Raw genomic sequence first — 25,660 nt, 5'->3', positions numbered from 1 at the left:
GGTGATGCGACGGTCTCTCGCGTCCGTGTTTCCACCGATTTTACAGTAGGAGAGAAGGAGTCCTAGGCAGATTGAACAATCAAACCGTTGCCCATTTCTATTCAGGTCCCGTCACCATTGTGTAACTTGGTCGTTGAGATTTGGGAGATACGTCAATTCCTCGTTCGTCGACTGATTCACCATGCTGCCTCAGCCGCTGCTGCCAACCAGCGCCAGCCACTTGATTGTCCCCCACGGCACTTGTCTTAGTTACCTATCAGGAGTTTGTCATATGGCGCCAAGCGCTCCCAATGTTGACTCTGAAATTTGCTCAATACAAAACTTCGCATCCACGCCATCTAGAATTCGCCCGCGACGCGATGACAGCACGATAGCATTTTTTGAGGGTCCGTCCACAGTGGCATGCGAACAAAGTACTATCCCATGTCCCAGAGATAACGAGAGATCTTGTGCCAGGGTCCAGACTGCGGCTGCCGCGCGCTGGACTGTGACGGAGCCACAGGATGATCCGAAAACATGCTCAATCGCGCGCAAAGGCTGCATTTACTGCAGCCCCAGACTGTACAGACCTTTGAGCACGCCCAGGTCTGTAGAATCAACATAGTGAAATAGATGAAGTGCAGTTTTGTATGGTGGAGCTGTATGCGCGACGCATCGTTCAAACGTCTGGCCTCATGTGCTGTGATTCAAGATGCAGACCGCGAGTTGAGATCGTTTGCCAGCAGTGCACGTAATGATTAGGAAAGCATATGTTATATAGATAGGTGTGCACATAAGTTGAACGCTGTGCCAGAAGCTGCATGTTGTATGCTCATGTCATTATATACCAGAGTCTTCCTGTTCGATGGAATACGTGTCCTGGAAGCTTGACCACGTAGAGCACCCATCATTAAGGCTGCTCTGATCAGATATACCAGCAATTTCGCTGTATCTCTCGATGAATTGCAGCGCAAAGCCTTCCGAAGCGTGCCATCCGATGTGGCAGTGCATCAACCAAACACCGGGATTGTCGGTTTCCCAAGCCATCACGAGGTATCCGGAAGCCGGCAGAAGAGCAGTATCGCGGCGTGGAGGGTTCTCCGTATTCAGGTTCACTGATGAGGAATAGGTCCCACTGCCCTGAGCGAGGACAAAGAAGTCGTGACCGTGTAGGTGAATTGGGTGAGGAACCCCCATTGCCGTCTGGACAACAAGATACACCCATTTGCTAGCCTCGCTGAGCTGAAGGACTGCATTCTTCGTTTCCCATTCGGTAGCTCCAGTAAGAACCTGTCCCAATGTTGGGTCGGCCCAGTCAACAAGCAGACTTGTGCTGTTGAGGTACCATTTGAATAGGCCAGCCGAGTTCCGGCCAACTGTAGCGATTGCCAGGTCACTCCAGTCAGCACCTTCGACGACCTTGGAGACTACAGGGATAAGATTTTCAGTCTCGTCATCACAACTGTCCGTATAGTCGTAACCGATAGTCTTAGGTGTCGTGACGGAATCTCCATAGTACACGACAGCCTTGATGTTATCTGTGCTTTTGTTGTCCGAACAAGCTGACTGGGGTATAGCGCGCATCCAAAAGCTGTCCGCCGCTTCCGCCTGGTTAGCCGTAACAATGATGTCGTAACGCTGGCCTACTCTAGTGAGTAAGTAGTTTGGAGAAATCAGGAAAGGATACCGTACCCATGGTCAAATCAACCATCGTCGTAACGTATGGCTCGACAGGAACCAAGTCAGCAGCAATGACCGTCAAAGTGTGGTTGTCGATGCTAAATTTCCAATGTGTATCAACTGCAGCATTGACCAGTCGCATGCGATATGAGGTTCCAGTAGTAAAAGGTATAGTGAGACGGTTGCCTGTCTGCGACGCATCGTCGTCATCGCCATAAACATTTGTACCGTTGATGAGGCCGTTGTCAAGCATAGGGGGGCCGTCCGTTTGAGCTACAGCATATAGCTCATCAACCGTCTGGTGATCCCAGTCGTTCAGGAAAACAACACCGAGGTCCTCGTCATAGTTGGCGGAGGCAGGACCATTGATAATAATGCCACCAAAGATGCCTTGGTATGCCTGTAGGGCAAAGTGGGAGTGGTACCAGCTTGAACCATACTGAGTCGCTTTCCATGTGTATGTTACAGACTCGCCAACGGCAACGGGGCACTGAGTCACAGCTGCCACACCATCGTGCTGGTTTGTGTTGTTCTGACGCATGCCATGAAAATGAATACTGGTTCCGTTGAGGGAAGTCGACAGAGAGTTTGTGACATGAACTGTCACAGTATCGCCCCAATCCGCAAAGATGGTAGGGCCTGGGATCGAGCCATTGACAGCCATCGCGGTTCGACTGACGCCGTCCGGGGCTACGTTGACATCTGTAAGCTCAAACCAATACTCTCGAGTGACCCCTGTGTCTACCGCCTCAGTCCACCAGTCTGTGTCGATGGAGTGATCGCACCACTCAGACCTTGTCGCTCGTGTGTTGCCGTTGCAGACTGCCCTCGTACCCACGGTAGCACTGGGGGCGGCAAGTGCAGTGTTTGTTGAATATAAAGCCATGAAGGCGCCGAAAAGTCGCAACGACATCATTTTGTTATGCTCTTTGGTGAAATAATGAAGCAACTGGAATTATGGTCCAGACTTGATGCAACAGAATCGAGTCAATGACTGGAGAAAAGATGTGCTGTGATAGCTAGTATGGTGAGCTGAGGGCTGGATTTGTCTCGATTTAATGCGGATCGCTTTGTCTTTTGTACGTGATACGACAACGTGTGGACCGCGTCTTTCCCTCTTGGCCTTTGGCCTCAAAAACATCATGAACGCTTTCGTCCCTTACAATCACTGGTGCTGAGACCCCATGTAGCTCAAGCACCTATACTCACTAATTCAATGCCGTCAAGCCGGCTTGGGTAACATCTAGCATTGGCCCCTGAAGCTCTGGTACGTGATGACGAGTCCTTCTTCTGGTTCTGCTGCTCCTTACTGAGGCTACTTCATAGTTAAACTTGAATCGCCTTAATCGTCATCAGCTTTCTTGGCGCGGCTTTTCCCAAAATACCAAGGTTGTTTTGATAACACCTCAAGGTCACAGCCGTTGTGTATTAACGTATACATTGGGCCTTCTGCGGCTGCAAAACGCCAGTCTTCATTCGTAACAACCTCCGAAAGCGATGCACGGACCCTTCCGCAACGCGAGGTTGCAGGGTTCAAGACTGGATACCTGTAGCTCCCGTCGGTCAATGCTGATGGTGTGATCCACAACGATGGCGCACTGGCCTGTCTAGTAAATGTTTATTGCAAACACACGGTCTACAGAATGCCATCCGCCTGCAATAAAGGGGCTCGAGCGTATTATGACCGTCTTCCTTAAGGCAGTACAAGAGGCATCTACGTGCAGTCTCTCCACAAATTACAGGTGGCTCTTCAGGACCCTGGAACCATCTAAGCCTCCTTTGAGTTGTCAACCTCGTGGGGCAAGTCCGAAGCTTGTTTTCACCTTTTGAGCAAAGTTTAGCATGGTAGTTGAATCATTGTCATATTGTAAGCAAACAGGGTCAGAATCGAGAGGGAGGTGACGCGGCACGCTGAAATCTGAATCTATATAGACTCACTCGTAACCCCGACTCGGAGGTTCCTCCAGATAGTCACCAGTCGCCCAAAAAACAATCTTGGTGTCCACTTACCTTCAACCATCCAAAATGCACTTTGTCAAGTTTGTTCTTTGTTGTTTTGCCACTATAACATCAGCAGGGCGTTTCCACAAGCGGCAGAATGCTGATGGTAGCGTGTCATTTGAGCTTTATGCTTACGGTGACGGCATTGGCGGGTTACCTGTCATGTCCGACGGATGTGAGCCGCGCCTTAGAATTTTGTATACTGACTTACTGACCATTATGTGAAGCTCAAGTTTTTATTGGTAGCTTAGATGGTCTGGACAGAACGGCGGGAGCTGTGGTCACATGTTAGTGTGTGATGCACGAAGGCAAGCCTCTAGAAGCTGACCAGTGATGCACAGTTACGATTGGCCAAGACGGCATCTGGTATGGGTTTCCCAACTCAACGTCAACTGCTGGCAACACCACTCCAATCTGGAGCAATCTTACTCTCAGTATTCCAAGTCCTTCGTCTGGGTCTGACGCAGTGCACCTTGATAAGCCATCCAGCACGACTGTAGACCGGATCAGTGATGGCTTCGGGTTCTATGGGACTGTAGCTTACCACCTCGCATCTGGTGGCGCCTTTGAGTCCCTTTGGGCGGCTGGTGAGTTGGGAAGTGGCAAAGACTTGACCGCCATCCAGTGGAATAAAACCGACAGCACGACAGACACGGTTCCTATAATTCTCAAGTCTACCCCTCCGTCAAGTGGTGTGCCTTGAGGCCAGTTTTGACCTACGCGGTTACAGTGCTTTTGACACGTTTCGCACCCTAACCCGCAAATCACCCTGTGATGTACGGCCCAGCGAGAGCATTCACTGGGGGAAGGGGTCTTGTGTCGGTCAATTCGGCAGCCAGTTATTAGGTTTGAGATAGAAGAACCTCTGAAATCTACCTTCTGCATCTATGAGGACCCACGGCCATGTGTGCCTATGCAGTCTCATGCCCCCAGAATATTCTCATGGGCCTCCTGTTTGAGATCGCCCCGGGATACCTCCTGACCTGTGCAACCAGAAGCTGCCTTTTAGCTGTAAAAGTCCGAGGCACGCTACTGATCCTTCCAAGTTTATCGCTGGGAAAGGCTAGCCGGACAGGCACAATTCGCAGCGAGCTTGTCACATGACAATCAGACGTGCTCTTCTCTTATGGCGGTCAAAATCGTTCTTGCAGTTCTGGCAGCTTAGCGCGTAATTTTGTTGTGGATGCTAAGATGCATTCCTCAAGATCTGATACCGTCCAAAACAGTACAGTTCCTAATGCTGGATTTCCCATTCCTCAAGCCAAGACTTCACGGATTCAACAATGAAACTTTGGGCTTTCTTCACTGGTTGTGGCGGTAACTGGCATGTCGTTTCGTTCTTGAAGATGCCATTCTCATCCCAGTGATGAACAGCGCCACCGCCAATGATCATACGAGGTTCGCTTACCGTTGACTCTGGATACTGAAGCCCGATCTTGTGTGGTGTAGCAGCACGCCATGGATCAGCCTCGCCATCTATAATGGCCACGCGTGGGAAGCTGAAACGGAAGCCACCGTGCTTGTTGATGTTTTCCACCTTAGGCTCGTCAAAAATATTGAAAGCTTCGCGGCATGTGGTTGAGGTGAAATTGTAATCAATCAGACGCGAGATCATTGGAAGTTGGCTTTCTGGGACGCCTGATCCTGTCTGGAAGTAGCCCCATCTACGAAAAGGGGTTAGTGCTAGTGGAATTTTGCCTTGGAACGATACTTCACTTACTCAGTGCAGACTTGATATTGCCAAAGCCTCCAAACCTGATTAAGGTCGTCCGTGGAAAAGTCTGTGCGGCCACCGAAACACGAGTCTTGCGGACGACCACGGCAAGTCGACACGCGTGTGAGGTTGACGTAACCAATGTAATTTTGCATAGTAAGCGTGAGGGCATCAATCTCGTCCTGATACCCACCTGTCACCAGGATCGACTTGATGGAGTCTTTCAGTTCGTTTGTTGCAGGGTATAGAACCTCGGTCGATGTCATGTTGCCGCAGTAAAGCGCAAAGGCAGGACTATTTACGGCCGGGTCCCAGTTGACCGATTGCAGTCCTGCGATCCCACCCCTGATGGCGCTTGCAAAATGAACATCGCGAGTGACATTGCCGAGACCGAAGACTGTCTTGAGTTGTAAAACATCATCTCTGTCGCCGCCCAGCAGAATGTTATCGACCACGTGGGTCACTTTCTGCGTCGCTGGTGCGCAACCTTCGGGCGCGAAAAGTCGAGCAGCTTCGTAGTACTCCCAGAAGTCGACTACTGCAGCTGTTACACCCGAAGACGAGATGGTACCCCAGAAAATGTCAGGGTACAGCTTGCGGAGAATAGCGACAAATGCACCGGCGTAAGAACCGCCATACGCGATCCAGGGGGTGTTTGGGGAAGTAAGATTTACGTCCTCATATCCCGGAAATATAATATTCTGGGCAAAGTAGGCTGTGTCGGCCAAAGCCTGGTCGGTGGTTAGGAAGCGTAGATTTTCGGTGCTGAGATCTTCCGTCACGTAGCTAGCTCCGTAGTAGCGGTGCTCGAGGATGACACCGAGACCATTCGTCGCCTCAGCCAGGATTGCAACGATGCCTTTCTGCAAGAACGGCAGACGCCCCTGGCCACTCGTTTCACCCCCAGAGAGAACAATCACAGGACCGCCCTCTTTATAGAAGCGATCGTCAAACCAGTATCGTAGGTCGAATGATCCGTTAGTGTGCGGTTCATATTTTGATTCGTTGTGGAAGTGATCGATGGGAACCGACAGCGTGTAAGATGGGTAAAGAGTTGCGGGGTCCGGTGCGCCGCCATTACTTTGTCTTGTTTTAAGAAGCGGCGACGCAAGGTTCTGAGTGACATCTTCTACCAACCCCTGAAAGAAGCCAAGGTTCTCTGTGGTGCCGAGTTCCATGGAGGCGGCTACAAGACCCAAGGCTTGTGAAAGGAGGAGAAGGCCTGCGGCAAGCCAAATGATGGCCATTTTGACTTTGAAATAGAATTGGCGTTTTCAAAAAGGCATCTAATTGCTAAGGTATGTCCATTATTTATCCTCGCCGTGGGAAGATATGACCCCTCGTCTGTCGACGGACTACTGCAGTCCGGGTGCCGACGCCACCCGGCCGATTGTGACCTTCCGTATTGGGGCAATCTAGAGGGTCTATACGATTGGCCGATGACAGCAATCTAGCAGTGGTCTCCAGAGTCTGGACCAGATCCCATACAAGGGTGCTTATCCAATGCCCCAACCATGTGTCGAACATGTCGTCACGGGTCGGGTGGCTGCTCAGTCTCCACGGAAGCCCATTACCGAGCATTGGGAAAGGTGGAAAATGAGTAGGCAGATATAAGATACACCAATTGTCGCCATCTGCGTAGAATAGAATGTCATCTTCCGAAGATGTCCATGCTCGTTCACATTGTATCCAATGCCCTGACTAAATCAAGCAATTTTTAGATCGACGTAAACGATGTTAGAAAAAGATACTTCATCGACTATCCATTTCCCACTATCAACAAAAGCCCACGTGAATATCTGGACAGCTGGTGATAGAGCATGAACATGTCTGATGACATAGGCCGAATTCGAGCTAATTCTCCATAGGCGCCGCTCATATCAGTTCAAACATGAGAGAATGCCTGAAGTTCTGACGATGAACAAGAACTCATTCAGAAACATCTGACGCAATGCTGAATAACCGGCCACTAACTTCGTTAGACCCTAATCTTGCGAGACCTAAAGGAATGTCTTGAAACGACACTTCCTCAATATGTGGTTCCAGATCGCCTGCCACTATCATGTCCAAGACGTACAGCAATTCTTCAATGCTGGCACTCGTTGAACCTTTGACCGAGATATTTTTTGTGACGAGCTCCGACATTGTCAAGGTTACCTGCGACGCGGCTAAGACGACCACAACCACCGTGCCTCCCGCCCGGGTGGCAGACATGACACCCTCGACAGTTTGCTGAGCGCCGGCAAAATCAACAACAACATCATACTTACAAAGTCTCTAATGTTTGGTCGCCAAGGCCATTGCGCCGGCTGCACGCGCCGGCTCGAATATGGAAGGGCTGATGACAACGCCATAGACCTCCGCCCCTAGCCTGGCGGCAACAGCAACACCATTGAGTCCAAGTCCACCGAGGCCGATAATACAGGCGGCGCACGTGTATTTGACTCGACCTTCGGCGACGACATGGTAGGCCGTCGCAATGGAGTCAGTCGCCACTGCTGCCTGAGCGAGGCTTACGGCATCCGGAACCTTCACCAGGTTCTTGATGGGCGCAACTGCATATTCAGCATAGCCCCCCTGATCTGAGGCTACTGGATCTGAAATTGTTACATTATCACCTCAGAAGGGCGCAGTGTCGGCTCTGCCGCAGCCGTGAGCTGACATACGGCATGCATATGTACCTTAAACGTATGACCTTTCGAAGAATGGCTTTCGTGTCGCCCGGGGCTTATTTTATCTTCTCGTTGTCATTTTGCAAAGGACCACTTTGGCAAAAATGGGTCAACATTGGTCAACTTGTTTTCTCTGATGATCACTCCCGATCCATTTACATTAAATATGCGAGTCCTGGTCAAAGTCTAGGCGTAGCCGCGAATTGGGAGTACCGGCCGCTACTGACAAGTTCTCTGGAAGTTCCGCCAGCAATTGGGGCCAAGCTAGTCCTCCTGGACTTCTAGCTGACGCCATTCCGAATGTACCGTTGCCGGGTTCCCTCGCCGTCATCAATAAAGTGGTCGATAGGTTGGGACACTTGGCATGTTACCTCGATCTCCATACCCAAATCCTGCTACGGCAAAGATGTAGGCCAGTCGCAAAGCGATGTCCATGGACTACCTTTCTTCTTTTACAACCCTAAGTACACTTCGTTGGCTGGCACTGAGCTAGGCCTGGCAAGGTAGGGCGAGTTCTTTGTCATCCTTGAAAAAAGGTATGGCCTCGCTTCTCAATGTTACAAGGCGTATAGCAGCATTTGCGGGCAAGAAGTTGCGATGAAGAGCCCCTGTCTCTGGTCTGGCTGTGATCGATCCAGAACAGGATCATGCTTGCGGGGTGGTGGGGGAAACTCCGCCGACGATTAGGGCAATTGCCGTTAGTTGTGGTGGGTCTCAGGACAAGCACATACGCGGCCCAATCATGCGGCACCAAAAAGACGCATCGTGACGATGATCAGAACTTGCCAAGAGTCGAAACTACGGACTGCGGGGTGGAGGTTATAAGCGCATTGCGGAGAGGGTGGCTTCGCGTCCAGTCCCAGTATCTCCAATGCGTCGCTGGCTCAAGGGATCAACGAAGCGACACGCAGCATCGCAGGTCTTAAAACCATGAAAGTCTTCTCTACTTCGGCCTCGGGCCTGACGATCCCGAAAACTGAGCCAGGTCAGTTGGAATACTTGTCTGGAAAGAAATGGTATCCACATGCGAAGAAAGTACATAAATGGAGCTAAACCATCGATCTGGTCTGTCTCTAGTTTTCACCATTGACGCTAATTTGAGGCCCATCTTAATTAAGTTCCCACTTGTTCTAGACTTGATTCGGAACAATGGCTGGAATTCGACACAAAGTTATATCTGCCGCACTTGTCGTGCTCGGTACCATTGTATCTCTCAGCACCTCAACAATGTCGCCCGCCGTCAATTACAACAACGTGCTCATCCACCAACGCGCGGACCCCCAGATTGTCAGACATACCGATGGGTGGTATTACTTCACAGCGTCAGTCCCCGAGTATGATCGGGTCATTCTTCGTCGTTCTGAGACTATACAAGGTCTCGCCGACGCTGAAGAGGTCGCTGTGTGGACAAGGGCGGACTCGAATGCAGGTGTAGGCTATGTTTGGGCTCCAGAGCTACATTACATCGACGGCAAATGGTACATCTATTTTGCTTTGGGGCGCGCTGCCCCTTTCGACATTCGCATGTTCGTCATCGAAGGAACAGGGGACAACGCACTAACTGCCGACTGGGTTGAGAAGGGTTTTATTACTTCGGACTGGGACACGTTCTCCCTGGACGCAACGACCTTTGTTGTCAAGGGCACGCGATACCTGTGCTGGGCTCAGTCAGATCCCAACTGGCAAAACGGTGTTGGTACAGGTCTCATGTTGGCTCCAATGGAGAACCCATGGTCCATCCGCAAGCCCGCAATCGTGATCACCCGGCCAGAGTTACCTTGGGAACGTATTGGCCACAACGTCAACGAAGGGGCATACGTGCTCGAACGCAATGGCAAACTGTTCTTGACGTACTCTGCAAGTGCCACCGATCAAAACTACGCGATGGGTCTTCTGACAGCCGACGCTGACGCCGACTTGATGGACCCGACATCATGGCGTAAATCGCAAGAGCCTATTTTCACCAGCAATGCGCAAACAAGTCAGTGGGGGCCCGGACACAGCGCTTTTACTGTTTCGGAAGATGGGTTGAGCGACCTGCTCGTCTTTCATGCCCGGCGACAGAATAAGGAAACTTGAGGGGAACCGCTAAACAACCCCGATCGTCATACCCGGATCCAAAAGTTATACTGGAACGCCGATGGCACCCCAAATTTCGGCATACCCGTAGCGGATGGGGAGACTCCCAGCCGCCTTCGTTCTTCGGCAAACTCAACGCAATACATTCGTCATAACAAACAAGGCGTTGTTACAGTCGAGGCAGATATTGGCTCTCTGGGCGAAGACCTATTCCGTATCGTCAGTCCTGGGCTCGCCGGTAAAGGTGCAGTGAGCATTGAGTCTGGTAGCCAGCCTGGATCCTTCCTCCGGGTTTCCGGTTCTACCGTCGAGATCCACACGAATGAAAACTCGACCGAGTTTGGTACTCTGTCCAGCTTTGTCCACCGTGAGGGTCTTTCTGACCCGAAGGGAGTCTCATTCGAAGTCGGCAAGGATTCAGGCCTTTACATTGCTTCTGAGAGTAATGGTCTGAGGGTCGTCGGCATTGGTGACATCAAAGGGCGTCTCGATGTCGCCACCTTCTACAAGGAATAGTGCGTCTTAGCTTCATGAAAGCTTCGCTAAGAAACATGGTTTCGGGACCAAAATGACACAACTTTGATGACTGAAACCCTTGTCCTATTTTGAATTCCATGTAAACAATCATCTGCAGCAGCAGCTGGGATCGTGTCAAGGATACATATCGTGATTGATTCACGCCGGATGCAATGGGCAGTGATGTACCTGTCGCCTTCAGGCAGATATTCCCATCCACGCTGCCCCTCCAATGACGGCGGCACCGATGACATAGGGACCAAGCTTGATAGCTGCAGCTCGAAAGACCCTGAGCTGCTTGTTGATGATAGTCCGTCGGAGCTCTGCCGCCTCGTTGCCATGTGGAAATGGAATTTCCGGAATATCCCTACCCAAAAATTCGCAAAGTGGTTCCCACCCATCACCCAGCTTGTACACCAGTAACTGTTCCGCAGGCACGAGTCTCTGAATACCGTCGTTGTGGCGGTCATAAAGTTCTCTCGTTCTCGAAACCAGATCACCAAGATCATTGGAGCGTGTCCAACCAAGCATCATTTTTTGGACGTTGGTGGCGGAATGGTCTCCTGTCCACGGCTCAAGGTAGTTTTTGATGAACATCGTGACCCTGCCGAATATACCCGACAACATGTCAACGAATGACTTATGCCATTTGTCGTAATCTCTGATGACAATGATGACCTTTGCGTCTGGGTATGATGCAATGAGGGACTCGGCGAATGGCCCTGCCAGGTCGGTGACAGCCTCGCACGAGCCAAATACTGCATCCCAATCCTTCGCTGTCATACCATTGCCATTGTATGACGGCAAGCTTGGGAAAAGTGCGTCTGCTGCACGGCCGAAGACCTCAAAGTCTTCGGGACTGTCAATAGCGTGAAGACCATGGTAGACATTTCTGTAGCCCAGTGCCGTGAGAGCCAGGCAGATGGAGTAAGAGCCTGTTCGAGGAAGTCCAACACTGAGGACCTTCATCTCCCTTGCGACCGGGGCAGCGTTCAGCTCGTTGATTTCCTTGCGCATCTTGCCTCTTCGTTGGTGGGGGACAATCGCATACACCTTCTCTTGCAAAATATAATATTTTGCCAGAACCAGCGTTGCGGCCAAAATCAACTGATTGAAGATGGCCGACCGGGCGTTCTTGAACCAAGACTGGGCTCAGACACCTGAGCGAGCGGTGTGGTTCGGAGGATCACATACGTCAGTCATTCCTTTGTGTCCAATCGGGCGGAGGGGAGAGGGGGTGGCCCCACCTTTGAACCCCGCTTGACTGTAATCGAACCCAAACTTGGTGTGACGGCAACGCTAGGCCACCGGATATTTCTGTCAGTGTGCACCTTCACTACCTTGTCACTTGCTATCGGCTGGACCAAAACTCGATTTCTCTCTTGTGTAGGTAGGTAGTTAAATTAAAGTCTTCATATACAGTCTACGCCAACGATTGTCTTGAACTGGCCAAGCACCCACATCTAGGTCGACACCTCAGTGGAAGCCCTCGGGCCAATAGTCAGCAAGCCACTCATACGGCTCCTCAGGCTCATAAAAGTTTGTCACTGAGCCGTTGAAGCTGGTTGTGATATGGTCTGTTGTGGTGTTGTAAAGCGCATACTTTTCGTCGGGGCCGGTGCCGATTGTATATGGCACCGTCTGGACGTTGTTTCCGATCTCCTTGTCGCAGATACGGTCAAGACCGCTCAACTGAGCGTTCTTCAGTCGGAACTCATCGCCGTAATTCGGGTTGATCTAGTAGTGGTAAATATTCGAAATGACCGACATCGGCTGCATTGGTTGGAAGACTTACTATGCCCATGCGAATTCCGTCCACGGCAACCACGTTTTGAATGGTTGCGTTACGCTTGGCTTGGTTCAGACAGTTTCCGCAAGACTGGTAAAAAGTACCAAAACCCTCGGCATAGAAGCCAGTAATGTTGTACTTTCCACCCAGTGAGTTGTCCTGGAAGATCTGCGAGGTTGGTCAGCGGATATTCTTTGGATCCAAATTCGAAGATATGATTGACCTTGTCCGTTGCGTTGCGAGCACCGCCACCAATGACTCTCAGCTGGGTGTTCAACCCCTTGGCGGTCAAGGCGTCTTCGCAGACATCCTCCCACCAAACTAAAATATCCATGTTAGTCTCTGTATCCAACAGTCATATCATACGGCCCAGCTTACCGTTCTCGACCCAGGCATCGCCAAGGGCATGAATGCCCTCGGCTTGATGCTTGCCAATGATAACATTCCTGATTGTGGATCCGGGCATGAGGTTGAATACAGCATCGGCGTCGGTACCTTCGGCCTGCTCATTACAGCTTCCTTCAGGACGTTCGTAACGCTTCATGCCTCCATCGAAAACCTGACCGGGCATAATGTACATGGCGTTCTCAAGAACGACTGTTTCGTTGGCGACGGGGAACTTGGTGACAGGGAAAGGGAATCGAGGAGGAGGCCTCTCTCCCAAATCACCTTGAGTCGAGTCCGAGTCGCCCTGTGAGCCATCCCCAGTCTGCCTACGCCCGACAGCGGCGGACTGGGCTAGAGCGGGAAGAAGACTTAGGAGAACGGCGGCCTTCATGGTGATCGAGGTAGAGGGATACGACGACGGAAGTCTTTCTGAGTGTGTCAAGCAGACAGTTGAATGAATGAGTCCCGCTGATCGAGGTCTTGAGAGCCAATTGATGATCCTACGGAGACAGAGGGATCTGCATGATGAGTGGGCGCAGATTATGGGCTGTCTTTTATACTTGAGATCTCATCATTTCCTGAGGGAGGCTGGCACAACAGTGACCGCTCTCCTCGAACCAAGCCTTGGCAAATTGTACACGCTGATCACTCTTTGACACAGCAAATTCTACAGCATCTCTTCTACTGCTCGCTCATACGTTGAGGCTCGTGCGTTTGTCTTGCGTTGCCATCTCGAGTGGTTCATGAACGGTCGGTGGCTTGCATGGATCGGAGAAATTGATTTTGGGTTTCCATGAATCACAAGCCGTGGATCTTGGAGAGTCTGCCCCGAGCTTGGCGCATGCTTGTTTTCATGCTTAACTTTTTCCCCGCATCTGCTGAGATTGGCTGACAACGGTTTTGCGGGGCATGGGGTTGGGTGGCCCCCCCCCTCGATTTTCCTCAAGATCGCTCTGCTGTGCATCCGCCAGCGTAGCTTGCAGGGCTCAGTAATAGCCTGAACGTGCCGTCCAGGACTTGGCCAGCTAGACAACGGCTTTCACTTGCTGTATCAGGACGCGCATGACCTCATGGTTGACCACAGAAGCAGCCTTTAAACGGAAGATCTTACTGCTACCTGACTTTGAGGCCAGGTTGGAGTCGATCCACCAACTATACTTCAGATCACTGGCCAGGATCATGTGAATCCTACACGAAGGCTAGAAGAAAAGGAAATAGTAAAGCCTGTGTCGCGAAAGTCATGTGCGCCACAGTCAGCCACTGCGGTCCTGGCACTTTACGGAAATTTCGATTCCTCTCTGGAGCAGCTGAGCAATCAGAAACAGAGATAGGCGCTCCCCGTCAGCTTTCGTATTGACCTAAGCATTCCCTCTGGGCTTTTCACTTAAGTACTGGCTATAGTCACAAATGCGCGGCTTATCGAAGCTCACTGATTAATGATGAGGTTTGTTATTCTGTGGATCGTCACATCACTTAAGGCTCACCCGACTTTTGCCTTCCTGTTGATGTTATGGTCGATGTGCCTATTTGAAATTGCTGTTCCTCGCGTGCCTGTAGCCATTTAATGCCAGGCATCAGTCGTCGAGAGGAATGGCCGTAGCTGTCGAGTCAGTCAGCTTCTTCAAGCCGAGAATCTGATTACATGAATGTTGGTTCACAGGCCTTCTCGCGTGTCGGTGATATAAAGCTCGAAAGAGAGCTATCTGTCTTCCTGCATACTAGGTTTCGCCATTATGGTTTCCATGCTTGTTGAGGCAGGAAGGATGTTGATCAAATGTAATGGCGGCTCTCTTGCTTTTTCACCACCACGCGTCTATGAAACAGGGGACAGGTTCAGAAACTACCTGAACTGTGACGGTGGTATCTGCCATGGACTTCATTCCATGGTTCACTCTTCATGCCTATGCTAGCATGCGAATCGTGTTTTGTGGGAAGAATTGCAATACGTGGTATGTGGTATGTTGTCAGGGCAAGGATTGTCTAGATACAACCAGCATACCAATATCCACCACAATTACGTACCTATATAGAGCCAATTACCAAAGCCGTGTAAGCCCCAGATACGATTGGGCTCTGGGGTTATGCACCGGAACGAAGGTCTATAACATGTTTTTTTACGTCGACTGAAACAGGTCAAGTCTATCATACCTCTCAGAACTACTTAGCAGACAACAACTTTTCAAAGTATCTAAGCCCCGAGCGACTGGATATACCTGTCAGGTGGCCCCTGTGGACCCGCAGAACGGTGCTGGTTAGGACCTAGGGACGATGGGAACGCGTTTATAAGGGTTGCGGAGGGCAGTCCTAGCTGCGGAGGGCCAGAATTCAGACGTGTTGAACAACTACCTATATTTGTTATCCATTGCCTGCTGACCTAACGTGGAAGTCTTTTTCACTCTGCTCAACCCTACGCTCTGATAGATATCTAGCGAAATGAGAAGTTGAATAACAACTTGCTCAGTCGAAAGTCTAAGTAGCAGCATTGCATCAAGTTCAGTAATACCCTTGCTTCTTTGTGCTCTCAAATCAATTGGAAGACGCTCGTATGAGCGCCAATTTGCAAGTGCTCAGCGAAAGCTATCAAGGCACCAGAGAGAGTAGCGAACTGGCAGCTTCCATCCCTGCTATCATGACTTGGGTTGGCACTTGATAAATCGCGACTCGAGTATGGATGGTGCAATCTGGAGGCCAGACTTTCGCTCTCGCTCCCAACGATGAAGAGGAATTGATAAGCAGACCGGAACCCATCCACCAACATAGCCCGCAGAGGCCGGATAACAAGGCACGCGATGCATAAAGTCGCTCGATAAGGAGTCGTGCGGGTCTATCGTGTATTCCTGTTGATCTGAATGGTGAGTTTTCTCGAGAGCCCTGCAGATAGCGTCGATGCTAAATGTTGCGCAAGATCACGCCATGCATCCAACTGGCCACCCGGCGGGGCCGATGGATTCCCATACCTCTTCCACAGCTACGTATTTCAAGGGTCCTCTGATATATTGCACTGGTGATGGATGGCCTTCTGGTCTGTTTAACTTTTACTTTAGACAGATCGAGCCAAAAATACCGGAACGAAATGCCAACTTCAATTGCACAGTTTACGCCCATCGAGGTGGTCAACAACAATGACATCCTCTTCTCGAATCCAACAAGTGCTTCAGACACGGCTCACAGCCTTACATCAGCCTCGCCGGATGACAAAACATCACCGGCACAAAAGTCTGTGGCTGTCATCGGCGCAGGAGTGAGCGGTGTCTTAGCCGCCGCTCATCTCCTGAGACGCAACCAACGCGTGACCGTCTTCGAGAGATCCTCATCCGCTGGAGGAATATGGCGATATATCGAGGACCAACCAGAAGACCCCGAATATCCTGATACTCTGGCTGCAGAAAGCCCTGCTGAGGTCTTTCCAGACAGGCCTGCCTCAAGAACCACTACGCTCCAGGGTGAGAAAGGCCTGACTCGGAAGACATTCGCACCACCTGGACCTTGCTACGCAGGCCTCCGTAGCAACATCCCAACCTATCTCATGAGAAGTTCTCTATCTGCCTGGCCTGAAAGTGCTGGCCGCGATGTGGTTCCTCATCACTTGGTCAACGACTACATTCAAGGGCTGGCACAAGATTTCGGCGTGAATGCTGTAACTGAATTCAACACGCGTGTGGAAGAAGTTATCAAGCCAGAAGGTCAGGGTCAATGGAAGGTTCGAACTCTTCGAATCGACAACAAGAACGCAAAAGATGCGGAGCCTACATTCTTTGAGGAGGAGCACTTTTTTGACGCTGTCGTCATCGCGTCTGGTCATTATGACATACCCTTCATCCCCAAAATACCAGGGCTGAGTACATTGAAGAAACAATTCCCCGAGAGAGTCACGCATTCCAAGCAGTATCGTCATCCGGAGACTTTTGCTGGCCAGAATGTTGTCGTCGTGGGTGGCCGGGTGTCGGCCGTCGACATATGTCGTGAGTTGGCCGGCATCTCCGCCAAAACGTATCAGAGCGTACGGGAGAGCACAGAGGCCTTCAACTTCAATATTCTCGGCGATCAAACAGAACGGATATCGGAGATAGATCACATTGTCCCCCAAAACCAGGTTTCTGCAGACGAGACAGTTCTGGAACAAAACAATGCTCTGCCGGTACAGCTCCATCTGAAGGATGGTCGCGTCTTAGATGGCATACACGCCATCATCTTCGCCACCGGATATCAGCTTACGTATCCATATTTGAGGTCTTTTGAAGTTGCTCCAGATCAGGTGACACGGACGTCACTTGTCGAATCCACGAAGTCGACAGTCCACAACCTCTACAAGGACACGTTCTACATTCCTGACCCAACACTGACTTTCGTTGGTACGCCATTCGATATTGTCACGTTCGCCTGCTTCGATTATCAAGCCCAGGCAATCGCCCAAGTGCTCTCGGGTGCTGCGGCTTTGCCGAACCACGATATTATGCGGGCTGAGTACGAGACGCGACTGACAGCAAAAACTGCCAGCAGGCAATTCCACAGTTTGCGAGGCAGCGAGATCGAATATGTTCAAGGTCTGGTAGATTGGCTCAATAGTGAAGCTGATCGTCTAGGAGTAAAGGGACAGCATATAGAGGGATATTCGAAGGAGTGGATCGAGGGATACTGGATTTTGCAGAAGAGGGTGTCGGCAGCTCTGGGATTGCAGGACCCCACGCAATTGGAGACATAGATGACAGCATGGCATGCCGTGTGTTCTGAACTGGCCAGGACGTGCGGTGATTCTGGTACCTGGATTGTCGAAAACAGAAAATGAGAGAGACCAAATGCGGCTTCTAGCATTTTCCGACCACCCAGCTCATGCCACGTGATGTGTGTAGAGACGAGTAACATCAAGACGAGGATTGTTCACGAAAACACAAACAAAGCTTCAACACGCCAAAACTCATTGTATTGGCTAACATCTCCCCTTTCCAAGGAGTTCACTGTCCTGAGAGACCTCCGGTCGGTCCACCCCCAACCTTTGGCGAGCCCACCTGCAATGAGTCCGGAGTCCGCATTCAAATACCCCACCGGCCGTCATACTGGACAACCGCATTAAAGGAGTCCCTGTGCAAATAAAAAGGAACAAACATTCCCGTTGAGGCCGAAGACCATTCTGAAAGTGTTTCACCCTCCCGTTCCCCAAGAACCTTTCGTGGTGGGTAAATCGTACAAAGCGCTTAAGTCATACACACACTCTCGATTTGAGTGAGAAACAGTCGCATGAGTTCCGTCCAATTACCGCATGTCGAAGCTAGACCGCTCAGCTGGCAGGAGATCAGTCTTGATTGCTCGATCTCCAATCTCTCCGCGAACTACCTCTCTAATGGTAGTTGCCGCCCCAGCCGCGCTGCTGCTGTTGCTGCTGTTGCTGCTGGCCGCCACTGCCATAAGCCTGGGCCCCGTACGAGCCATAGGCCTGACCGTAGGAGCCGAAGCCGTTGTTAGCATGCTGTCCGCTACCGCCCATACCGTACCCGCTTCCGCCGTGGAGACTATGGCCTTGTGCGTGGCTAGGGTAGCCGCCGTATCCACCCATTTGCGAGGCAGATTGAGGGGGAGGCAGGCCAGTCTGGCTGGACGTGTTCTGCGTGGCAGAGCCAGGACGAGCACCGCCAAGAGAGGGCGAAGGGCCTGCTCCGGCCTTGGTTTCACCGTATGGCTTCAGGTCGTCGCTAGTAGATGCGCCAGTCGATGGCTGAGCGGAGGCGTTATAGCCCTGACCAGAAGACTGAGTGGGGAAAGACGAGCCGCTGCGACCGAAAGAGTCCTGGATACCTCCAAAGCCACTGCCGCCAAGGCTACCGGGGTTGCCAGACTGCGCAGAGCCGGCGCGGGCACCATAGTCACCACCAAGACTGGAGCCACCCAGGCCGCTGTCGCCGCGGTGGAGAGATGATTGGGCGAATCCGCTGGCGGGAGACGAGGCATGTTCATAGGGACCCTGAGGGGACATGCCATACGGCTGTCCGTACATGCCAGCCTTGCCGTAGGGGCCACCTCCGTAGCCACCCTGGCCAAAGTGTCCGCCGTAGCCCATGTAGTTGGAGTAGTAAGGGTTGTTGTAGTAGGGGTGGTTGCCGTTACCACCGCCATAGGGATAGTTTTGTTGGCCGTGGGATTGCGGCTGGGTACCTTGGCCGGCGGCCTGCTGTTGAGCCTGAGTAGAGGGATTGGGAGTCGTGTGTCCGCTGTTGGCATCGTTTGAGACCGCCCCACCGTAGCGAGACTGGTTGTGAAGGCCGGCGCTCTGGGGGTACTGGCTGATGTTCTCGGCCTGCGACGTGTTGTAGCCGCTGAAGGATCGCTGCTGACCGGCGACACCTTCCTGGTGGCCTTGGCCGCTCTGCTGGCCGTAGGGCTGACCGTAATAGCTATAGGGGCCGCGTCCCTGTGGGTCGGAGGTGTAGTAGGAGGAATACTCGCTGGGCGCGGAGCTGAATGCGCCACCAGGCTGTTGAGCCTGTTGGGTTTGCTGGCTTGGGAAGCCGTCCAGACGGTTGGGAGTAGAAGAAGTATTGGTCTGCTGCGAGAAGGGATCGATCGACTTCTGGGGGAAAGATGAAGCATCCTGTGAGCCAGGCTGGCCGTACTGGGAATACTGTCCCTGAGGCTGTCCAACGCCAGGAGGAGCTATCGGGAGGTCAGCGACATGTTGCGACTGTGTGACGTGTTACTCGACTTACGCTGAACCGAAGAGGCGGGCTGGGCCGCAGGGGCGGTAGCGGGCGTAGCTGTAATATGATGGTTAGCATGCTTCGTCAAATAAGTACTTTGTCAGAGATGTTTACCTGAGGGGGCGGCGGAAGGGGCAGGGGCCGCCTGCGTCTTCTGGTTACTGAAGGCCTCCGGCACGGCAGCCTGAGGGGCAGCAGGTGGGAGAGAGGTTCGGGGTTGGGCGATAGGGGACTCTGCCGGGGGCTGAGCGCGTGTTTCAGGTTCCTCACGATCGCCATCAACATCATCCTCGCTGCCGATATTGAAGGCACCGAACTGGACGGCGGTGCGGTCGACCTCGCGGTTGCCCGGCATGCGGACCGCCTCCTCCTGGTCAAGTACTCTGCGCTGGAAGCTGGGAGTACGAGTGGCGCGATCAGTAGTCGCCTTTAGAGCTGAGGTCGCATAGCCGCTGTTAGAGGTGGGGGTCGCCGGAGGGCGGGAGGCTTGGTGCGCTTGCTGTGCGGCAGAAAGAGGCGTGGCGGTGGCACTGGCAGCATTGAGGCGAGGATCCCACGAATCAGCTGCGGTGCTTGCAACGGTCGCGGTCGCGGGAGGGTGAGAATCATCAGCGACCTGTTCAAGATTGGTCTCAGTCAGTTGGTCCTTGGACGGCTGTAGGGCCACTTCAGGCTCAATGACGGTAGGTACTTCAGCTGCGATGGGCTCCTCAATGGCTTCGGCGGGAGCTTCAGGTGCGGTCTCGGGCTCGGGCTGAGCCTCGGGAGTAGGCTCGGGCTCGGTTTCGGGTTCAGCGCGGGTGACGGGAGGGAGAGGTTCAATGGATTCGGCAAGCTTCACGGTGGGAGCTTCCTTAGGTTGAGCGACGGGCTTTGGAACGGCAGCCTGGCGGAGCATGCTGGCCCAAGTCTTGGGAGCGTTCGAAGGCGGAGCGGGCACCTGAGGAGATTCATCAATGGGAGCGATGGCAATCGTGGTGGGCTGGACGACAACATCCTCAGTCTTGGACCCCCAAGCGGGCGACTCTTCGGTGGGCACCGAGAGAGGCTGGCTGTCCTTTGTCGTCTGGCGAGCTCCGTTCGTTGGAGCCGGTTGTGAGGACCTGCCCCGACCACCACGCCCACCTCGTTCGGTGGCTCGGCCGCGGCCGCGTCCACCCTCTGAAACGATGCGACCGCCACGTACAGGCCTGCTGATGGAAGCAGATGAGTCGATGTTAGTGGCAGGAGCGGTCGAATCCTTGGCCTTGGCACGGGAGACCTTCTTGACCTTGGAAACTTCGCCCCATTGAGAGATGGTTCCTGCGAGATCAATTGGTTAGCCGCGTGGTCAGTTTGCCGCGTGGTCAGTTTGAAGACGAAATGGTATTGCCGATCATAAATTGGTAGGTGGGATGCAAACTGGGCGGACGTGACGGCCGACTAGACCATGGATGGGGGCTGAACATGGCAATTGGGAGAGACGCGACGCAAGCTTGTGGGGAGGCGAAAACGCACCTTCAGCAATGCGCGTGACAGCCTCGGTCTCATCACCATCTGTCTCCTGAAGAGCGAACAGAATGTCGACTTCAGACCACTCAGGGAACATCTCCTGAATCAAAGGCGTCTTGGCGCCGTATAGCTTCTTGAGTTCGCCGACCGCTCCCTCATCGTCGAACGCGCTCGGGTTGTCGACCTCGGACTTCGAATCAGTCTTGTCGGCGCCGTTGGTCCTGCCGCCGTTGCGACCTCCACGGCTGGCAAATCCGCCTCTGCCACCGCGACCAGAGCCCCTGCCGCGCGAGGCAGCAGGCCGCGTTTGAACGTCGGACATGATGTGGTGCTAGATGAAGCACAGAATTTGGGGGGGTTTTCCACGTGGGAAGGAGCAGGCTCGATTACGCACTGTCCCGGGGGGGCAAGGCAGCTTTCGATGTCGAGTTGAGGATCGACTAGGTGTAGAAGAGGGAACAAGGAAATGCGGCGGATGGACGGAAGGAAACGTCGTGCGGGCGGTCGGTGGGCTCGATGGGGTTGGTGATGATGATGAGGTGGATGGAGGAGGATGTTTTGTGCAGCTCGGAAAAAGTTGACCTCGAACTGAGAATGGAACCTTAGGCTTCAGCCTGGGGCGAACTGGGACAGGACCTGGAGACAAGAAACAGGCGTGAGTGTGTGTGGGCACAGGGCAGCTGAGGTCGGGTAGGGGGGTGCTGCAAGGGAGCATAGCCAGGGGCCATGCTCCAGGTACTTCAGCGGCCGTGTGCAGCAGGAACGGCCCCCTTTGCTGACGCTTTGGGTCTAGTTCATACTCCGAAGGGGCTGTGGACAGCACGGATTAATGTTGTAGCGGTGCTAGGGATCCTCCCGTCTATCACGTGAGTCAACCTCTGGGACTCATGTGACTGTCGTAGCCTCGCTGTGGCAGGCTTCGTGGGGAACCACCAGTCTCCTGTCTGACGTGATGCCATCAGGCCATACTTTCGCCCACACCACCTGTTGCCATTCTTATTGACGACTAAGGGTCCTCGACTTGTGATCTTCACTGGGCACGAGCTTCTCGCCCACTTGCTCCCAACCCAATTCACGATATCGTAACGAGAACCAGTATCTACCGATTCGATCCGTTCTACACCTAGCCAAGGTAGCCATCCTGGGCACAGAGGCATCTGGTCGCTGCCATGTTCAACACGACAAAATCGCTTTCCTCTTTGAAGGGCGTCTTCCCTTCCATTCACCAACCTCTACCTCTTTCTCGTGCCGAATCTCAGAAGCTCCTCAATGCACTCAAGACGTCCTTTCGATCGAATCTCGATCGTGAACATGGCTGGGGTCCCGATGAACCGACGTTGTCGCCCAACAAGTTGTCTAGTCCAACAGTATCTGAGCAGTCCGGCATTCATCAACACCACAGACCTACCGACCAGCATCTCCGCGCCATCCTCTCGAATCCGCTGTTCAAGAAGGGTATCCGCACAACCCCCCGCGCAGACGCATTACAAAAGGATCCGATGGAAGTCTTCGACAAGGCTGTCGCGCGAGGCATGATGAATCGGAAGGCGGCAACAGGGTGCCTGATGGCTAAGCATCACCAGGTTCTTCAGTCAAGTCCATTGTCCATACAAGGTGCTATCTTGGAATCGGCAGCTGGCCTTCGAGTTCTTGATTGGTTACGGTCTTCCGGCGAGGAGCGAGATGGTGCGTTTCTGGGGGACGCCAGTTTCCTTAATGCTCTCATGCGATTCCTCGTTGCGGAAGGGCACGAGGCCGTTGTGTGGGAATGGGCAGATCGCTTGGCGAGACAGGACGGACCGTCAATACCGGAGGATCCTCGCGGCACACATCTCAGTTTCATTCTAACAAGCCTCATCAAGACGAAGGCCAACGGCTCCGATGACAGGAATCTGAACAGTGCTTATGCGACCATCCTGAGGGTCAACGACAGGTGGAAATCGGACAAGAACTTGCCGCAGCTTCTAAGCCATGCTTGGCGGTCACTGTCTTGGTACTCAACAGTCGAAGCCTGGAACAGGCCACGTCCTTCCGAAGCACTGTTCGACAATTACGTTGCCTTGGAACCGGAATTATCCCATCCAATGTCCATTGATCGTGCGCATCTCGACCTACACCACCCCACCCACCCAAGCTTCGAGCGCGCACTTCACTTCTTCAAAACGGACAAGCTTGTTGTGCCGCCTCAACCAAGCCTTGTAGGAGCGAAACGGGCCCCGAACGTTCAGAGATTTATTGCGCGCATAACATCAATGGGCATGGATACGGCGAAGCATCTAACAGAAATTGGGCGCACTGACGATGCTCAATGGGTGTTGCAGCTTCTGAAATCGAAGCTTTCCGACGAGGCGATGGATTATGAGCGGTGGCGGGTTGTATGAGTATATGTCTTCACCACCTAGGACGTATCTTGCCAGGATTGCAGGACGCATTTCTTTTTAACCATGATACCCACGAATGTCCAGCGTTTTCTATCTCCACTCCTTGTCTCTACACTTCGTGATCCACTGTTGCATGTATTTCAAAGGTCATGACTTGACGCTGTAATCCTCAACTTCGTGCACACGTACAACTACGAGATTCTGGGCCCTCGCTCTAACATGAGACAGCCCGTAAAGCAACACCAGTCATATGACGCCGCCTTAGCATGCTGCGGCAAAGATTTGCAAAGTGACAGCTATGCTTGAGCCATGTATCTCTCTCACTTGAAGGCGCCGAGGATGGTTCTTTAAACCTACTGAGAGGCTCAACTAAGTGACAACGTTGTAGTATCCTCTAGCTCTGCTACACGAGTATGCTTACTCCAGCCTCTGCTCCTTTATGGTTGAACTGAAAGTATGTGCATATCAGAGGGACGGGCAATAGTAGTCGAATCAAAATGTAGAGGAAGTCGCCATCAAAGAGCTCGAGGTAAATTGCTATAATCGAATCGAGCAATACATGTGATAATCGAAGAGGGGTATGCGAAGTTTGACCCCGCGCCATTCGTCAAGGGAATTAACGCCATTAGACGGATAACATATGAAACCCAATCATTGTGAAGAAACCAAGGCTATCTCGCAGCTACTGGTGCTGGTGCTGCCGCCTCCGCCGCCGCCGCCGCCGCTTATATGTGTATGCAACAACTCCCCCAAGGTTGTGAACGATCAAGGTTTGGGCACAACGTGAACGACAATCTTGCCAAATGGCGTCTGGCCGTGCTCGCCCTTGAGCTTGAGGTAGGCTTTGGGAACTTCATCAAACTCAAAAGTAGAGTCAATGATGGTCTTCAGCTTGCCCTGAGCTATCCAGTCTGAGATCTGCTGAAGGTCGTCGTGGTCATTCTTGACGAGGAAAGTCTGGAACTTGCGCTTGCCGCCGCCAAGGAACTTTGGCAAGAGCAGGGACTGGGAGAGTCGACGCGCGCCGTCCAGAGTCATGGCACCGCCAACATGAACATACTGGCCCTTGGAGACAAGGAAAGTATCGGACTCGGTGTAGAGGTCGGCGGGAGAGTTGCCGACATTGTCGACGCAAAGCTTGTAGACTTGGCCGCGTTCCTTGAGGATCTGGGTGACGTCGCATGAGGTGTAATCGATAGTCTCGTCGGCACCAAGCTCTTTGCAGAGCGCCGCCTTGTCAGCGGAGCAGGAGACGGTGACAAAACAGCCAAGAGCTTTGGCAATCTGGATACCAAATGTTCCTGTGCCACCGGAGCCGCCGTTGATGAAGATCTTGTCGCCCTTCTTGACATGAGGACAAATGGTCTGGTAGGCTGTCAAGGCAGCCGTGGGGGCTCCAGCAGCAACGTCAATGTCGACGCTGGTGGGAACCTTGGCCACATCCTCGTATGATGCGACGATGAACTCGGCGAGAGAACCCTCGGAGCCGGACGGCTCAAGACGTCCCAGAACCAGATCACTGGGACGGATGTCGCCAATCGTCTTGCCCACGGCAACAACACGGCCGCAGAAATCCATGCCCGCAGTCTTGGGGAACTCAACCATGGCGTGCGCAAAGACTCCAAGTTCGGGGACCTTATAATCTGCAGGGTTGATACCAGCACTGAGGACCTGAATGAAGAGCTGGTCGGTCTCGAGACCAATGGGGAGACGGGGGAGGTCATCGTGGAGTTTCAGGTTCTTCTCGAAGTGGCCAGGCGAGGACAACTGCCAGGCCTTCATTTGCTGACTGGGCGGCATGGCGATGATGGTTTTGGTGGTCGTATAGGAAGTTGTGTGATGATGGTTTATGGACAGGGGAGGGAACGCGGTAGCCGTTGTCAAGTCGGACTGGAAGCTCGATGGTGATGGGAGGGGAAGGAAATAAGGATTAAAGTAAGGTAGAAGAGGGGTAGCAGTAGCTCTCAGCCAGGACTGAGCTGTAGTGTAGATGTGGATGATGCGGGGGCGGGGGGGTTCAAAAGGTAGGGCAGGGCAAAGCGGGTAAGGGTGATGAGAGAGATCTTTTGCGCCAGTCAAGATGTATTCGAGGGAAAGTCGTCACTTATGCTTTCTTCGTTGTTGAGCAGGGCATGCTATGATGGTTGGGGCGGTTGGTCTTTTAGCTTGAGGTGGCGGTTAGAGCAGATGGCCGAAACGAGGTTCGAGGCCAACACGTCAAGGGTGAGCGCTGACAATGAGAAAAGGGATCGAGGGCCCAAATCACGGCGGATGAGGTTGTC

The 25,660-nt window shown here is 52.7% G+C and overlaps 10 protein-coding genes across 10 annotated transcripts; 3 read left to right on the top strand and 7 right to left on the bottom strand.

The window, feature by feature from the left end:
- Window positions 1–819: 819 nt before the first annotated feature.
- Window positions 820–2,575, bottom strand: VDAG_03556 (laccase-1; the record flags this gene model as incomplete). The annotated part of the gene is made up of 2 exons (XM_009657421.1): window positions 820–1,622; window positions 1,672–2,575. The coding sequence occupies 2 exons, from the start codon at window positions 2,573–2,575 to the stop codon at window positions 820–822; spliced, it is 1,707 nt and encodes a 568-aa protein (XP_009655716.1).
- A 2,319-nt stretch (window positions 2,576–4,894) lies between these two features.
- VDAG_03555 (thymus-specific serine protease) lies at window positions 4,895–6,621 on the bottom strand (the record flags this gene model as incomplete). Its single annotated transcript, XM_009657420.1, has 2 exons — window positions 4,895–5,324; window positions 5,381–6,621. The coding sequence occupies 2 exons, from the start codon at window positions 6,619–6,621 to the stop codon at window positions 4,895–4,897; spliced, it is 1,671 nt and encodes a 556-aa protein (XP_009655715.1).
- Window positions 6,622–7,651: 1,030 nt separating this feature from the next.
- On the bottom strand, window positions 7,652–8,049 carry VDAG_03554 (uncharacterized protein; the record flags this gene model as incomplete). Its single annotated transcript, XM_009657419.1, has 2 exons — window positions 7,652–7,951; window positions 8,041–8,049. The coding sequence occupies 2 exons, from the start codon at window positions 8,047–8,049 to the stop codon at window positions 7,652–7,654; spliced, it is 309 nt and encodes a 102-aa protein (XP_009655714.1).
- A 1,146-nt stretch (window positions 8,050–9,195) lies between these two features.
- VDAG_03553 (alpha-N-arabinofuranosidase) lies at window positions 9,196–10,641 on the top strand (the record flags this gene model as incomplete). Its single annotated transcript, XM_009657418.1, has 2 exons — window positions 9,196–10,027; window positions 10,127–10,641. The coding sequence occupies 2 exons, from the start codon at window positions 9,196–9,198 to the stop codon at window positions 10,639–10,641; spliced, it is 1,347 nt and encodes a 448-aa protein (XP_009655713.1).
- Window positions 10,642–10,839: 198 nt separating this feature from the next.
- VDAG_03552 (uncharacterized protein) lies at window positions 10,840–11,658 on the bottom strand (the record flags this gene model as incomplete). The annotated part of the gene is made up of 1 exon (XM_009657417.1): window positions 10,840–11,658. One exon carries the CDS (start codon window positions 11,656–11,658, stop codon window positions 10,840–10,842), a length of 819 nt encoding a protein of 272 aa, XP_009655712.1.
- Window positions 11,659–12,117: 459 nt separating this feature from the next.
- VDAG_03551 (pectate lyase) lies at window positions 12,118–13,208 on the bottom strand (the record flags this gene model as incomplete). The annotated part of the gene is made up of 3 exons (XM_009657416.1): window positions 12,118–12,378; window positions 12,654–12,751; window positions 12,809–13,208. The coding sequence occupies 3 exons, from the start codon at window positions 13,206–13,208 to the stop codon at window positions 12,118–12,120; spliced, it is 759 nt and encodes a 252-aa protein (XP_009655711.1).
- Window positions 13,209–15,890: 2,682 nt separating this feature from the next.
- Window positions 15,891–17,519, top strand: VDAG_03550 (dimethylaniline monooxygenase; the record flags this gene model as incomplete). The annotated part of the gene is made up of 1 exon (XM_009657415.1): window positions 15,891–17,519. The coding sequence occupies one exon, from the start codon at window positions 15,891–15,893 to the stop codon at window positions 17,517–17,519; it is 1,629 nt and encodes a 542-aa protein (XP_009655710.1).
- A 633-nt stretch (window positions 17,520–18,152) lies between these two features.
- Window positions 18,153–21,319, bottom strand: VDAG_03549 (uncharacterized protein; the record flags this gene model as incomplete). The annotated part of the gene is made up of 4 exons (XM_009657414.1): window positions 18,153–19,462; window positions 19,516–19,563; window positions 19,621–20,776; window positions 20,909–21,319. The coding sequence occupies 4 exons, from the start codon at window positions 21,317–21,319 to the stop codon at window positions 18,153–18,155; spliced, it is 2,925 nt and encodes a 974-aa protein (XP_009655709.1).
- A 638-nt stretch (window positions 21,320–21,957) lies between these two features.
- Window positions 21,958–23,477, top strand: VDAG_03548 (uncharacterized protein). Its single transcript, XM_009657413.1, has one exon. The coding sequence runs from the start codon at window positions 22,167–22,169 to the stop codon at window positions 23,376–23,378; it is 1,212 nt and encodes a 403-aa protein (XP_009655708.1). The 5' UTR covers window positions 21,958–22,166; the 3' UTR covers window positions 23,379–23,477.
- Window positions 23,478–24,143: 666 nt separating this feature from the next.
- Window positions 24,144–25,178, bottom strand: VDAG_03547 (uncharacterized protein; the record flags this gene model as incomplete). The annotated part of the gene is made up of 1 exon (XM_009657412.1): window positions 24,144–25,178. One exon carries the CDS (start codon window positions 25,176–25,178, stop codon window positions 24,144–24,146), a length of 1,035 nt encoding a protein of 344 aa, XP_009655707.1.
- Window positions 25,179–25,660: the final 482 nt, after the last annotated feature.

This window comes from Verticillium dahliae, genomic scaffold (genome assembly GCF_000150675.1).
Source record: "Verticillium dahliae VdLs.17 supercont1.5 genomic scaffold, whole genome shotgun sequence".
Taxonomy (NCBI): Eukaryota; Fungi; Ascomycota; class Sordariomycetes; order Glomerellales; family Plectosphaerellaceae; genus Verticillium; species Verticillium dahliae.
Note: the sequence above shows the minus strand (reverse complement) of the source record. Positions and strands in the feature narration are given on the sequence as shown.